The sequence below is a fragment of the Engystomops pustulosus genome, chromosome 2 (genome assembly GCF_040894005.1).
Source record: "Engystomops pustulosus chromosome 2, aEngPut4.maternal, whole genome shotgun sequence".
Taxonomy (NCBI): domain Eukaryota; kingdom Metazoa; phylum Chordata; class Amphibia; order Anura; family Leptodactylidae; genus Engystomops; species Engystomops pustulosus.
The window spans coordinates 245509564-245525570 of NC_092412.1; the positions used below are offsets into that span (position 1 = coordinate 245509564).

At 49.8% G+C, this 16007-nt stretch overlaps 1 protein-coding gene across 3 annotated transcripts in view; it reads right to left on the reverse strand.

Moving 5' to 3' along the window:
• Nucleotides 1–16007, reverse strand: part of IFNGR2 (interferon gamma receptor 2) — a 40458-nt gene that overhangs the window by 3230 nt on the left and 21221 nt on the right. For 2 of the 3 annotated variants that reach the window (XM_072138669.1, XM_072138671.1), the window contains 4 exons: nt 3968–4131; nt 3322–3458; nt 1091–1235; nt 266–417 (listed from right to left, as the gene is read on the reverse strand). In XM_072138669.1, coding sequence (XP_071994770.1) covers nt 266–417; nt 1091–1235; nt 3322–3458; nt 3968–4131 — 598 coding nt within the window. Of the gene's footprint in view, nt 1–265; nt 418–1090; nt 1236–3321; nt 3459–3967; nt 4132–7551; nt 7674–16007 lie in introns of those variants that run through there. The other variant, XM_072138670.1, reaches the window with a different exon arrangement.

Below are 16007 nucleotides of genomic sequence, written 5' to 3' on the forward strand. Positions count from 1 at the left end.
TGCGCCTTATAGTCCAGTGCGCCTTATATATGAACCGTACTTACAGACAACAGCTTCCTTGAACTGTGCACAGGTCTGCCACCTGCTGGTCACTCATCCTTATAATCAGGTGCGCCTTATAATCCGGTGCGCCTTATATATGAACCTAGACGTTTTAGCAGGCATTTATTCATGGTGTGGCTTATACTCCGGTGCGCCTTATAGTCCGAAAAATACGGTAACTACCTTTTATACTTAACCCTTAAAGGTAAACGTACGCACTCACCTCATGTATGTGTACTGGCATCCTGAAAGGGGGATAGAGTAGCCCTTTAAGAAGGGCTTTGTTCCTATAGATCATGAATCCAGCGACGGAGCAGATCAGACAGACAACAGTAACACAGCCGACGGTCACTGCCACCTCTTTTCCAGTGTAATCTAAATATTTGAAGAAAAAAAAAAAAACATAAAAATCTTCATCTATTTTAAAAATTCTGTAATTTCTAAGAGTGATATCTAATGGACTAGGTCCTGTCTCGTTCAAGGATGGAGTAAAATCTGGCTTCTAAATACCATAACAGTCACTCCAAATAAATGGGAGGGGCTATGCAGAGAGCTAAGAGCACAGCAGTGTAAGGACACACCCCCAAAGCACCTGGAGAAATAAAATCTTGGAATACAAATCCATTTTTTAATATCCTGTTGCTAGTAACAAAATACAGTTCTACAGAAGTTACTCGGAGAAAATGCTCCAGCTCTCTGCAAATTTGCTCAATGCAGAGAGCTGGAGGCACAGCAGTGTGAGGACACGCCCACAATGCTCTTGAAGAATCCGCAACCAGGATTATAAATCCATTTTACAATTCATGCTTATTCTTAAAATAATCAAAACTATTGAAACTTGTTAGAATAGAGGGGAGGGTTTTGTGGAGGAATTCATGGCAGAAAGCTGGAGGCACAGCAGTGTGAGGACAATCTCATTTGCTGATTGCAAAATAGCTCAATACCCAGGACCTGAACTGAATAGAAATAATGAACCCATAATCCGAAAACAAAACTGTTCATGATTTCCCTTTTCAGGTCACTCCACAAAGATAAATCATAGACTTACCCCCAATCTTTGTCTTGGCACATAAAGGGTTACTTATCTCCCCCTCTATATGACTGGTGAAGGCTTGTACTTGCACACAGTATTCAGTCTCTTCCTCCAGGTCCCCCAGCAGGTAGTGAGTTGACGCTCGTAGAGGAACCTCAGCCTGTGGGTAATATCACAGAATATTTCAATAACCAACACAAACCGGTACCGATCCAGAACAACCTGGTACCGATCCAGCACATGCAGCTACCGATCCAGGACATAACACAGCTACCAATTCAGGGGATTTACAAAACTGCAACGGGACATCTGTTTTTTTATCAGGCTAGAGACAAAAAAAATTATGTTTTGCCATGAGAAGCCATAGCCAGATATACTTCATAATACAGTGCCCCCTGCAGGAAGAATATAGTATTACATCTGGGCCATCCTTGTAACACTTGAACCTGCTATAACGGAAGCTGCTTTTAGAGATGGCGCACTATATGATAGATATGGGCACTACATGGAGGTAATATATGGGCACTGCATGGAGGTAATATATGGGCACTACATGGAGGTAATATATGGGCACTGCCTGGAGGTAATATATGGGCACTACATGGAGGTAATATATGGGCACTGCATGGAGGTAATATATGGGCACTACATGGAGGTAATATATGGGCACTACATGGAGGTAATATATGGGCACTACATGGAGGTAATATATGGGCACTACATGGAGGAAATATATGGGCACTGCATGGAGGTAATATATGGGCACTGCATGGAGGTAATATATGGGCACTGCATGGAGGTAATATATGGGCACTACATGGATGTAATATATGGGCACTACATGGAGGTAATATATGGGCACTACATGGAGGTGATATATGGGCACTGCATGGAGGTAATATATGGGCACTGCATGGAGGTAATATGTGGGCACTACATGGAGGTAATATACGGGCACTGCATGGAGGTAATATACGGGCACTACATGGAGGTAATATACGGGCACTGCATGGAGGTAATATACGAGCACTGCATGGAGGTAATATACGAGCACTACATGGAGGTAATATATGGGCACTACATGGAGGTAATATACGAGCACTACATGGAGGTAATATGTGGGCACTACATGGAGGTAATATACGGGCACTACATGGAGGTAATATATGGGCACTACATGGAGGTAATATATGGGCACTACATAGAGGTAATATGTGGGCACTACATGGAGGTAATATGTGGGCACTACATGGACGTAATATACGGGCACTACATGGACGTAATATACGGGCACTACATGGACGTAATATACGGGCACTGCATGGAGGTAATATACGGGCACTACATGGAGGTAATATATGGGCACTACATGGAGGTAATATATGGGCACTACATGGAGGTAATATATGGGCACTGCAAACGTGAGTTGATTTGCACAACGTTGCCTCCGCCTGATCCCTGGATACGGCTGTTACCACCACGGGCTCCCCATCCAACTACCAGGGACACATACTACAGACTCTAAGGGCTGCCCCAGGGAGAACCAGTACCACAGCCTCTCCCTCTATATCATTTCTTGCCAACACCACCTGCTGGAGACCTGCCAGGCTGTAGGACAGCCCTCCGGTCCCCATACCAAGCACCCTGACACTAGCGTGCCTAGGCCGCAACCGCCAGCCACGCCAGTATTCTGGGCTCCGGCTGCCTCCAGGCCACAAGAAGAGGCTAGGCCCCGGTGGGGGATGTTGCATGTATATGTATCTTACAATTTTTTGTGTGTCTGGTCAGATGACAGGGCCCCCTGACACTACCGGCCCCATAGCAGCTGCTATGGCTGCTACCCCTGTACATACGCCCTTTGGAGCATGGTAGTTTTATATGAGCACTGCATGGTAGTGATAAATCGTATGTGCAGTGTGTTGTAGTATTATATGGGCACAGCTTGGCAGTAATATTTGGCCACTGTATTCTTATTATTAAAACATCCACAGTACTGATTGGAGACTATATATCTCATATTAATATAGTAGGATTTTATTTGCACACTATAGCAGTGTCCTTTGAGCACGGTTAGGCGGTATTATTTCAGTACAGTAAGATGCTGGTACTTTGGTATAGAAAGATCACTCCTACAGCAATATCATATCATATATAGTTTTTGTTGGATCTCTTGATATTTAACCCCATTATAACCCCCGGTCCCGCCCCTGTGCTAAACATTAACACCAGAGGCCGCAATCACGCACCTTATTTTCGGCGCCCTCCTTCCAGTAATACAGCAGGTATCTGAGAGGTGGTTCGGAGGGAAACGGGGGTGAAAAATCCACTGTCAATGCTTTTGCATGTGGCTGCACAACCAGGGACTGTACAGGACCGATTTTTGCTGCAAAACAAAAGAAGATTTATAGATTATAATCAGGATTCAATAGCGGGCTGGGGACTGACTATATATAATATCCAAAGACAAATACAAAAACTCGTAGGAATATGTAGGTGAATGTCCTATCACGTACACTCCTGCAATGAGGCAATGAATCCCAGCATCAAAGTTCACGTCTATGAAACTTAGAGGCCTTAGGGTAACTTATAAACTTGTTAAAGGGAACCTGTCACCAGATTTTACCCCATTAAACTACCTTTAACATGTCCTTTCTGGAGCTCAATCTTTTGTGTGAAATCTCACACATTTTATTATAAAATAAATCTCCTTCAAAGGCAAGTGACAATGAGCAGAGAAGAGTCATATTTTGCCTGAGATGAGTCAAGTTTAGAGGCTCCAGGAGAAGAGTCACTTCAGATGTCCCTATAGTAGATTGAACTCATAGCTTCACATATACTTTAGGCAGTTCTTCCCATGTCTAAGACACAGACACCTCATGTCTTGCAGCTTACTGTGTTTACTTGCTTGAAAATCAGATACTTGTACCCAGGAGGAGTACTGCTCTCCCAGCTCAGCCCGCACCATATAGTGACCTCTCCAGAAAGGTTTTACTTTGTCAGTAAAATCACATTGTGTCTCAGTGATGTTCACACACATCGGATGTTTGTCGCTGAACCTGAAAAATATAGACAGATGGTGTATTATATATGATATAAGATATAAATGAATGATACTGCATATAAATGACATTACTTATCCTGTACTGATCCTGAGTTACATCCTGTAAATCTTTTATTTTATATAAAAATGAAAAACATAACAACCATAAACATAAATCAAGCCATAACTTCTGGCAAAATAAAACAATAATAATAATAACAAAACAATAATACAAACTAAAAGAGTCTTACGGAAATCTCCTGGCCCAGCCACACACACACCACACACTCAGCATAAGAACAAACAAAACCATCACCCATTCCCACCACCTAAATTTTTTTTTTTTTTTTTTTTTTTTTTTTTTTTAAATACACAGCAAAATACACATAAACGAACAAGAAATAAACATAGAAATAACAATGAATATAACTGAAATAACATTAATAACATTAAATAACATTAAATATAGCTAACTAAATCCCACGCCCATCACCCTCCCACCCAGACACTGGTCTAACGTCCAAAGTTCACGTTATATAGTCCAGACCAGTGCCCAGGATCGTACAGTCCAAGTCCCGTCCACCCCCCTCCCAACCTAACACCCTAACACCAACACCCCAAAACCAACCAACCTATAAACACACACAAGAACTATAACTACATATAACTATAAATAAATACACAATGTACACAAGATACAAACACATTAAACAAATCAACATAACAAATCCAAACCACATAAAGCCCAGGTTCGGCGCCTGCAAGCCCTACATCACTATAAGCTCAGATACAAAACAAAAATCTACAGTGTCAGCTTCAGCCCAACACCAGGAGAGGAGATGACGGACTAAGGGACACTAAAGGAGAACCCCCTCCAAAGGAGAGAGGCCCTCCCCGTGCCCCGCCTCTCATACTCCAGAGAGCGCACCTTCACCAGGTCACCCAGAATGTTCCTAACCACCTCATCCACCGGGAGGATTTTACGCTGCGTCGATACTAAACACCGTGCGTTCCACGTGTGGTACCTGACCACTAGGCTAACTAGGAATAACGTGCAGCGGTCCCGGCCACCCAGGCCTCTGAATGCTCCATAGGCCCACTCCGCATAGGAGAGACCGGCCAACCCGGGCCAGTGGATGGAAGCGCCCACCCGGTTGTACACCTCTGTGTTAAAGGGGCACTGAAGCAGGAAGTGGTCCATGCTCTCCAGAAGGCCACCGCACTCCTCCCGGGGACAACCCCTTTCCTCAGAGCTCCTACACTTCAGATTATCCCTCACACACAGCTTTCCATGGAAGCAGCGCCAAGCCAAGTCCCAAAACTTCAAGGGGATCCTGATGGAATTCAAAAGACCTAAACCCACCCCAAGATCCCGACTTGGGCAATCCCTGAGGGCCAGAGGCTTCTGGAAACGGGCAAACAGAACCCTCCTGTCAAGGAGTTTCCTCGACAAAGTCCTGATCTCCCACATTCCCAGACCCCACCGGCGAATCACCTTCAGAACCGGGGTAGCGTAAGCCGGAAGATGCCCATGCGGTGTACGAAGATCCTTCACTCGCCCTCCTGTCTCCCATTCCTGGAAGAAAGGCCGAAACCATCCCCTGCAGGAGTATACCCACGGAGGAGCCCTCTCTTTCCAGAGGTTTGCTACATTGATCTTAAGAAAGGTATTCACTAGGAACACCACAGGGTTGACCATACACAACCCTCCTTGTCTCCTCGTGCGGTAAGTAACCTCCCTCTTGATTAGGTTCAGCCTATTCCCCCATAACAGCTGGAAGAACAGACTGTAGACCCGAGTCCAGAGGGGTTCTGGCAACATGCACACACTGCCCAGATATATCAGCAATGGGAGCAGGTAGGTTTTGATCAGATTAACCCTTTCTCTGAGGGTCAAAGACCAACCCTTCCACTGGTCCACCTTCTGAGCGGCGATCTTAAGCCTGCCGTCCCAGTTTTGCATGGGGTAATCCCCCTGGCCAAATTCGATGCCGAGAACTTTGGCAGAGTCCTGGGGCCCTGGAAGAGTGTCCGGGAGATCAAAGCCTGGATCCCCCTCTCCCAGCCAGAGACTCTCACACTTATCCCGGTTGATCTTGGACCCAGAAGCCTCTGAGTAGCGGTCAACCTCTGACATCACCCATTGCGCCTCCCCTCCCGAGGACACGAAAACGGTGACATCATCGGCATACGCTACCACCCTTAGAGTGGCTTCCGGTGCCGCCCGGTCCATCCCGACTCCCACCAACGGCCCACGATCAACCCTCCTAAGGAATGGGTCAATCGCGAACACGTATAAAAGTGGGCTCAGAGGACAACCCTGGCGAACACCGGACCCAACCTCAAAAGAGCGGCCAATCCAACCGTTCACAAGCGGGAAGCTCTCTGCCCCTGCGTACAAAACCTTAAGCCAATTGACAAACTCCCCCGGCAGGCCATACCTCAGAAGGACAGACCAGAGGTACTCGTGGTTAACCCGATCAAACGCTTTTGCCTGATCCAAGGACAGCAAGTACCCCTTCCAGTTACCAGCCCTGCCCTGCTCCACTGCCTCCCGGACACAAAGCACAGCACTAAATGTACTGCGGCCTGGAACAGAGCAGTGCTGGGTCCCCGAAAGGAGCCGGGGCGCAAACTGCACCAGCCGATTAAACAGCACCTTTGCCAAAACCTTTCTGTCCGTATTGAGAAGCGCTATGGGACGCCAGTTCTCAATACGAGATCGGTCCTTACCCTTTGACAGAATGATCAGGGCAGACCTCCTCATTGACTTCGGCAGAGCGCCCGAGGAAAGACACTCATTGAATACCTCAGTCAAGAGGGGAACCAAGGCGTCCTTAAAGGTTTTATAAAACTCAGATGTTAAGCCATCCGGACCTGGCGATTTCTTGAGGGCGAGCCCTTCAATCGCCAGGCTGACTTCCTCTTCCCTGATCATCTCTGTCAAAACATCAAGAGAGGGGTCTACTCCTGGCTCAGGGACAGTTTCAGCCAGGAAAGCCGACATCACATCCCGATCTAGATCCTTCCTGCCCAAGAGGTGCGAGTAGAAGGATCTGACGACCTCCAGAATCCCTGATCTGGACCTTTTCAGGGATCCCGTACTGTCAACCAGTCCTGTGACAACTTTACCATTCACTGACATCTTGCAGTTTCTGTAAGGGTCGGGCGAGCGGTATTTCCCGTAATCCCTCTCAAAAACCAAAGATGCGTGTCTATCGTACTGACACCTCTTCAGCAAGGATTTCACTCTGGAGATGTCCTCACGACTACCTCCAGTCGAGATGAGATGCTCGAGTTTCCTCCTCAGGCCCTGATACAGGCGGTACCTGTCCAGGCTCCTGAGGCTCGAGAGCTGGCGGAAGAATCTCGCCACCCTCTTCTTGAACATCTCCCACCACTCTGACTTACTGCTACAAAGGCCCAGCAATGGTACCTGGCTCTGAAGAAAGTCCTCAAAGGATTGTCTGATCTCTGCTTCTTCCAGGAGAGACGAATTGAGCTTCCAGTAGCCTCTTCCCATCCGGGGGGTCTCTGTAACATTCAGAGAAAACAAAATTAAACAGTGGTCGGAGAACTCCACCTCAACAACGGACACTGCTGAAGAAATGGCTTCCTCCTTTAAATAAAACCTGTCTATTCTAGACCTGCAGCTACCCCTATAATAGGTGAACCCCGCGTGGCCTGGGGTGTGCCGGATGTGGACATCCACCAGGCGAGCCTCACTGGCTATGCTATTAAGAGCGACGCTATCATAAGTCAGCTTGTCTCTGGAACCTCCCCTATCCTGGGACCTCGTGACAGCATTGAAGTCCCTTCCAAAGACCACCTGCCGACTTGTAAAAAGGTAGGGCTTGATCCTCATAAAGAGACACTTCCTGTCCCACTTGGACTGGGGACCATAGATGTTAATAAGACGAAGTTCTTGTCCCCTCATGAGGACATCCAGGATCAGGCACCTCCCCATTTCTAACTCAATAACTCGTCGGCATTCTACCGGTGCGGTAAAAAGGACCGCCACTCCGCTATACGGCTCGGCCGCAAGAGACCAATAGGAAGGCCCGTGTCTCCATTCCCTCTTAGCTTTAAACACGGCCGCCAAATCTGGCAGCCTGGTCTCCTGCAAAAATAAAATGTCGGCTTCAACGCGGCCGAGAAAATCAAAGGCCGCAAATCTAGCCACATCAGACTTAATGCTGGCGACATTAATGGACGCCAGCGTCAACGGAGTGGGTGCCGCCATCATGAGTGATTGAGTTAGACGGCTTTTTTCTTACTACCTCCCTTCCCTCTACTGTCCTCTGAGGATGATCCCTTTTCCCTTTTCCCTTCAGAATTGGGGCAGCTTCTTTTTAACGAAATTGAGGTGTCCATGTTATTACTGGCCCCCAAGGACCCACCCGGACCACCCTCTCCTTCGTCCTTGTCTCCTGACTCTGAGTCAGTCTCCCACTCTGAGGACCCAGCATCCCCAGAGGATAGAGACTCGGCGCCCCCTGCAGGCTGCTCCGCCGCCACCTCCAGAACCCCACCCTCAGCCCCTCCTTCCGAGGAGGCGATCTCATCGAGGGTGAGGAACCGATTGGAAAGCTCAACCAGAGGGGAGGAAGTTTTCCCTTCCTTAGGTACCTTAGATACGCCGCGCTTTTTCTTATTCTGCTTGCGCTTATTTTCTAGCCAAATCCTGTTATCCTCATCCATACTCTCATAATGGGAGGACGTGGAGGACATGGCACCTTTCTCGCGCTCCATCCTCCTGACCTCCTCATCCAACTCATCATCCCTCAGGGCCTCAGTAGCATGACCAGCCTCTGAGGAAGGACCAAGGGTCACCCCAGCAACCTGAGGCTTCCCCAGTTCTCTCCCTTTTTGTCTGGCTTCAAGCCGCCTCAACTGAGAAGGTGACTTATTCTTACTTTTCTTCACAGGCCCCTCAGCTCCTCCACCTCTGCTGGTACCTTCCCCAGCAGAAGCAACCTCATGGCTCTCCTCCACTGGGGTCACAACCGCATTGGCAAAGGAGCGAGGACAACGGCTGAAAGGGTGACCGAGCTCACCACACAGGTTACACCTAATGTCCTTACAGGATGCAGCGAGATGACCTAGCCCACCACACAAAGCGCACTTCTGCACTTGGCAGCTGGCGCTAAAGTGTGTGGGGTCACCGCACCTGTGACAGACCTTCGGCTGCCCCTGGTAGAAAATCAGGATTCTGTCTCGCCCAAGAAAGGCTGAAGAGGGAATGTGGGCGACTGTGCCGCCTGAACACTTCAACTTCATCATGAAGGTCCAGGCTCCAGACCAAATGCCAAATTCATCTCGGTTTTTCTGAGGTACCTGAACTACTTCGCCATAACGACTCAGCCAAGTCATGATGTCCATGCAAGAAAGTGACTCGTTACGGGTCAAAACGGTCACCTTCTTGACTGCGTTTTGGCGAGACACTGCTTGCACAGCAAAGTCTCGCCATGCGGGCTCGTTCTTTGCCAGCTCATAATTCGACCAGAAGAGCTCTAAGCCCTCCGGCCGAACAAAGCTGACATCGAACTCCGGAGTACCATAAGGATGTATCAGGGCAAAGATGTCACTAGCCCTGAAGTTCATCTTCAGGAGGAGCTCCACCACCCTTGACCTGGGTGGGCATGCGTCACTGCCCCTCCAGCGAAGACGAACCACATTCCTACGGGCAGCTCCGGGCCCGGTTGTGGGTAAAGACCATACAGTCTCTCCCCCCCTTTTCTCTTGGAAGGCTGCCAGGCCATGCCTGTCTGTCCAGAAGGACAGATCAACCTCTCTCCCCTCTACAGTGATTGACTTTTCCCCTCTCCTGAGAGCCTCCAGAAGACGCCTTTGCAAAACGCTGTTCCCAGAGCCAGGAGACAAGGAGTTAACCCCACTTGCCCCAGCGGTGACACTCGCATAGCTCCTTATGGGAGCGGCCACCACTGGGGGTGCAGATGGATCAGCACTCACACCAGGATCCCCCCCATCACCATTCACCACCCCCACATTCACCACACTATGTACATTACTGCCTCGCTTCCTTGCATCACTGCCTCGCTTCCTTGCATCACTCACACCAGCTGGGCCAGGAGGACCTGGGGTTGCCTCGGCGTCACTGGACACTGGGGGTAGAGCCACCTCCATAGCTGATGCAGCCTGAGAAGAGGCAGCTCCAACCCCGATCTTACTTGTGCCCTCTGCCTCATTGGCATTAACCCCTTGTTGTCCAGTAGTTTTTCGCTGCTCGCTGGATGCAAGAGGCCTCTTGTCTTTATTAACTCCGGACAGTCTCTTATGGTCATCTCCAGGGTCAGATGCACCAATACAAAATAACACTTTTCCTGTGCCCTTTCCCACAGGCTGCACAGGACGATTGGGAGGCGCTGCACCACAAGCCCCAGCAGCCCCATCACACTGCCGCTGCTCACCGGAGCTATATGCAGCCACAGCGCTAGGGGCCACAGGAGCCACCGTCCCTGGCACCGGGCCACCCCCCCCTCCCACTGGGGGGCAGCGCACAGTACCAGGACCTGCTGGATCGCCCTCACTGTCCGGCCTTTCGGCCGATGCCTTCCCTGCACCATCCTTGCTACTACAAACAAGGCTGGTGCTCTGCGCCATGATGGAACGTGGCTTTGCACTCTCCCCGCACCCTGGCACCGAGTCCACTGCAGGATTCGTGCTGGGCTGGGCAACGGGGCCTACACGACAGGCTGACACTGCTGCCTGCCCGGGGGAAACAGGGAGGGGACGAAACACCAGATTCACCTCCTGAGACGCCTTGATCTTTTTGGCTCTCTTCTTTCTCTTTAGGTCGTCATCTGGCATATCATCGCCGAAGGAAAAGTTCTGGAGGTGAACTGGGGACTCAAGCTGACGGATCTGAGCCATTAGCGCCCCCCCCTGGCCGCTGTCATCACTTTCCTCCTCCAGGTTGGCAGAGCCGCAGCCTGATGGTAATGGCGCTTGCTCTGCAGGCAGCCTGTCGTGCGAGGCCTGCTGGTGTTGGTGCAGGCCACCAGACGGACACGGCAGGTCTTCCTCATCCTCCTCATCATCGCCATCATCCGCCTGGATCTCAAGCCCCTTCAGCTTTCTCAGCTTATCCTGGCGCATTTCTTCAAACCTCATGTCGTTCTCCAGCTTTTCCCGGAACGGACCGCTGTTGTCACGGATAAGCCGACGCTTCTCCTCCAGAGCGGTGACCTCGGCTTTAAGCCTGTTGATGGTGATAAGAAGATCAGGCTTCTTCTTCTTAGTAGCCACCCCCGCTAGGGCCAAGGTCTCCCTTATCTCCTCCTGGAGCCTCCTCAGCGCTTTTCCGGCTTCCTCGTACTCACGGAGGTGCTCAGCAATCCGGGAGCCATAGATGGTAGCAGACTCCCGGGTTTTTAGATCTCCCCATGCCTTTTCTACACCTCCGTGAGCACCCAGCTTTCCAGCTGAACCACCCAGCTTTCCCGCACATACACCCAGCTTTCCAGGAGGAGCACTTAGGCTGATGTCACTTGCCTTGATCTTTTGTGTTCCGGAGACCTTGCGGCTTCCCTGGGTCTTGGGGGTGGCAGCCGAGGTCACATCGCTGCGTCCTTGGCTCCGGGCAGATCTTCTTACCCCCTCCGCTTTGGCCGGTAACTGGTTTCTCCTGCCCCCCGCCGGCCTGGTCCGGGAGGCAGAAGCCTGGGATTTTCCTGCTGGATTCATCCCACAGAACCCACTCCCTCCCTGGGGAGGAGAGAGCAGGCCTGGGTGGATTGATCTTCCTCCAGGTGGTGCAGGAGCTCAGCAGCACACAACCACACCCGTCAGCAGCTCACAGTGGAATGAGCCAGCACTCACTATTCTGCTGCTGGTGCAGTCACTGTGTACATACATGACATTACTTATCCTGTACTGATCCTGAGTTACATCCTGTATTATACTCCAGAGCTGCACTCACTATTCTGCTGGTGCAGTCACTGTGTACATACATGACATTACTTATCCTGTACTGATCCTGAGTTACATCCTGTATTATACTCCAGAGCTGCACTCACTATTCTGCTGGTGCAGTCACTGTGTACATACATGACATTACTTATCCTGTACTGATCCTGAGTTACATCCTGTATTATACTCCAGAGCTGCACTCACTATTCTGCTGCTGGTGCAGTCACTGTGTACATACATGACATTACTTATCCTGTACTGATCCTGAGTTACATCCTGTATTATACTCCAGAGCTGCACTCACTATTCTGCTGCTGGTGCAGTCACTGTGCACATACATGCCATTACTTATCCTGTACTGATCCTGAGTTACATCCTGTATTATACTCCAGAGCTGCACTCACTATTCTGCTGGTGCAGTCACTGTGTACATACATGACATTACTTATCCTGTACTGATCCTGAGTTACATCCTGTATTATACTCCAGAGCTGCACTCACTATTCTGCTGCTGGTGCAGTCACTGTGTACATACATGACATTACTTATCCTGTACTGATCCTGAGTTACATCCTGTATTATACTCCAGAGCTGCACTCACTATTCTGCTGCTGGTGCAGTCACTGTGTACATACATGACATTACTTATCCTGTACTGATCCTGAGTTACATCCTGTAAATCTTTTATTTTATATAAAAGTAAAAAACATAACACAAACCAAACATAATATACAATATATACAAAATATATACAATATCTTACCTGCTGGTCCAGCCCCATTCATACCTAGCAAAAATAATAACTTACAATACACCAAAATGAATAAACACCAAATACCACAACCCCCACCCAACCGATTATTACATCCTAAACCAAACCAATAACAAAACACAAGCCACACCCACAAATAAACATAAATGACCATAAATATACATAAACCCACCCCGCACCCTCTAATAACAAACCACCCCACACCCATTTATTATTATTATTTTATTTATTTATTTTTTTTAAATATATATAATAACAAACACAGAATACACATAACACTACACTAAACTAAATCCCTCACCCGCACCCTCCCCTTCCCCCCAGACACTGGTCTAACGTCCAAAGTTTGCGTTAAGTAGTCCAGACCAGTGCCCAGGTCAGTTCATAAGTCCCACCACCATCACCCCCCTCCCAACCTAACGCTATGCCCCAAACCCCACTATATACAATATATACAATATATATACAGTAATTACAACATAACATAAAGAAAACAGAATACAAATAAAGTCTAAACAACATCAATCCAAACCACATAAAGCCCAGGTTCGGCCCCTGCAAGCCCAACATCACTACATGCCCAGATACAAAACAAAAATCTACTGTGCAGCATCAGCCCAACACCAGGAGAGGAGATGACAGACTAAGGGACACTAAAGGAGAACCCCCTCCAAAGGAGAGAGGCCCTCCCCGTGCCCAGCCTCTCATACTCCAGAGAGCGCACCTTCACCAGGTCACCCAGAATGTTCCTAACCACCTCATCCACCGGGAGGATTTTACGCTGCGTCGAAACTAAGCACCGTGCGTTCCACGTGTGGTACCTGACCACTAGACTGACTAGGAATAACGTGCATCGGTCCCGGCCACCCAGGCCTCTGAATGCTCCATAGGCCCACTCCGCATAGGAGAGACCGGCCAACCCGGGCCAATGGATGGAAGCGCCCACCCGGTTGTACACCTCTGTGTTAAAGGGGCACTGAAGCAGGAAGTGGTCCATGCTCTCCAGCAGGCCACCGCACTCCTCCCGGGGACAACCCCTTTCCTCAGAGCTCCTACACTTCAGATTGTCCCTCACACACAGCTTTCCATGGAAGCAGCGCCAAGTCAAGTCCCAAAACTTCAAGGGGATCCTGATGGAATTCAATAAACTCAAACCCACCCCCAGATCCCGACTTGGGCAATCCCTGAGGGCCAGGGGCTTCTGGAAATGGGTCAACAGAACCCTTTTGTCAAGGATTTTCCTCGACATGGTCCTGATCTCCCACATTCCCAGACCCCACCGGCGAATCACCTTCAGAACCGGGGTAGCGTAAGCCGGAAGATGCCCATGCGGTGTTCGGAGATCCTTCACTCGCCCTCCTGTCTCCCATTCCTGGAAGAAAGGCCGAAACCATCCCCTACAGGAGTATACCCACGGAGGAGCCCTCTCTTTCCAGAGGTTTGCTACATTGATCTTAAGAAAGGTATTCACTAGGAACACCACAGGGTTGACCATACACAACCCTCCTTGTCTCCTCGTGCGGTAAGTAACCTCCCTCCTGATAAGGTTCAGCCTATTCCCCCATAACAGCTGGAAGAACAGACTGTAGACCCGAGTCCAGAGGGGCTCTGGCAACATGCACACACTGCCCAGATAAATCAGTAACGGGAGCAGGTAAGTTTTGATCAGATTAACCCTTTCTCTGAGGGTCAAAGACCAACCCTTCCACTGGTCCACCTTCTGAGCGGCGATCTTAAGCCTGCCGTCCCAGTTTTGCATGGGGTAATCCCCCTGGCCGAATTCGATGCCGAGAACTTTGGCAGAGTCCTGGGGCCCTGGAAGAGTGTCCGGGAGATCAAAGCCTGGATCCCCCTCTCCCAGCCAGAGACTCTCACACTTATCCCGGTTGATCTTGGACCCAGAAACCTCTGAGTAGCGGTCAACCTCTGACATCACCCATTGCGCCTCCCCTCCCGAGGACACGAAAACGGTGACATCATCGGCATACGCTACCACCCTTAGAGTGGCTTCCGGTGCTGCCCGATCCATCCCGACTCCCACCAACGGCCCACGATCAACCCTCCTAAGGAATGGGTCAATCGCGAACACGTATAAAAGTGGGCTCAGAGGACAACCCTGGCGAACACCAGACCCGACCTCAAAAGAGCGGCCAATCCAACCGTTCACAAGCGGGAAACTCTCTGCCCCTGCGTACAAAACTTTCAGCCAATTGACAAACTCCCCAGGCAGGCCATACCTCAGAAGGACAGACCAGAGGTACTCGTGGTTAACCCGATCAAACGCTTTTGCCTGATCCAAGGACAGCAAGTACCCCTTCCAGTTACCAGCCCGGCCCTGCTCCACTGCCTCCCGGACACACAGCACAGCACTAAATGTACTACGGCCTGGAACAGAGCAGTGCTGGGTCCCCGAAAGGAGCCGGGGCGCAAACTGCACCAGCCGATTAAACAGCACCTTTGCCAAAACCTTTCTGTCCGTATTGAGAAGCGCTATGGGACGCCAGTTCTCAATACGAGATCGGTCCTTACCTTTTGACAGGATGATCAGGGCAGACCTCCTCATTGACTTCGGCAGAGCGCCCGAGGAAAGACACTCATTGAATACCTCAGTCAAGAGGGGAACCAAGGCGTCCTTAAAGGTCTTATAAAACTCAGATGTTAAGCCATCCGGACCTGGCGATTTCTTGAGGGCGAGCCCTTCAATCGCCCGGCTGACTTCCTCTTCACTGATCATCTCTGTCAAAACATCAAGAGAGGGGTCTACTCCTGGCTCAGGGACAGTTTCAGCCAGGAAATCCGACATCACATCCCGATCTAGATCCTTCCTGCCCAAGAGGTGCGAGTAGAAGGATCTGACGATCTCCAGAATCCCTGATCTGGACCTTTTCAGGGATCCCGTACTGTCAACCAGTCCCGTGACAACTTTACCATTCACTGACATCTTGCAGTTTCTGTAAGGGTCGGGCGAGCGGTATTTCCCGTAATCCCTCTCAAAAACCAAAGATGCGTGTCTATCGTACTGACACCTCTTCAGCAAGGATTTCACTCTGGAGATGTCCTCACGACTACCCCCAGTCGAGACGAGATGCTCGAGTTTCCTCCTCAGGCCCTGATACAGGCGGTACCTGTCCAGGCTCCTGAGGCTCGAGAGCTGGCGGAAGAATCTCGCCACCCTTTTCTTGAGCATC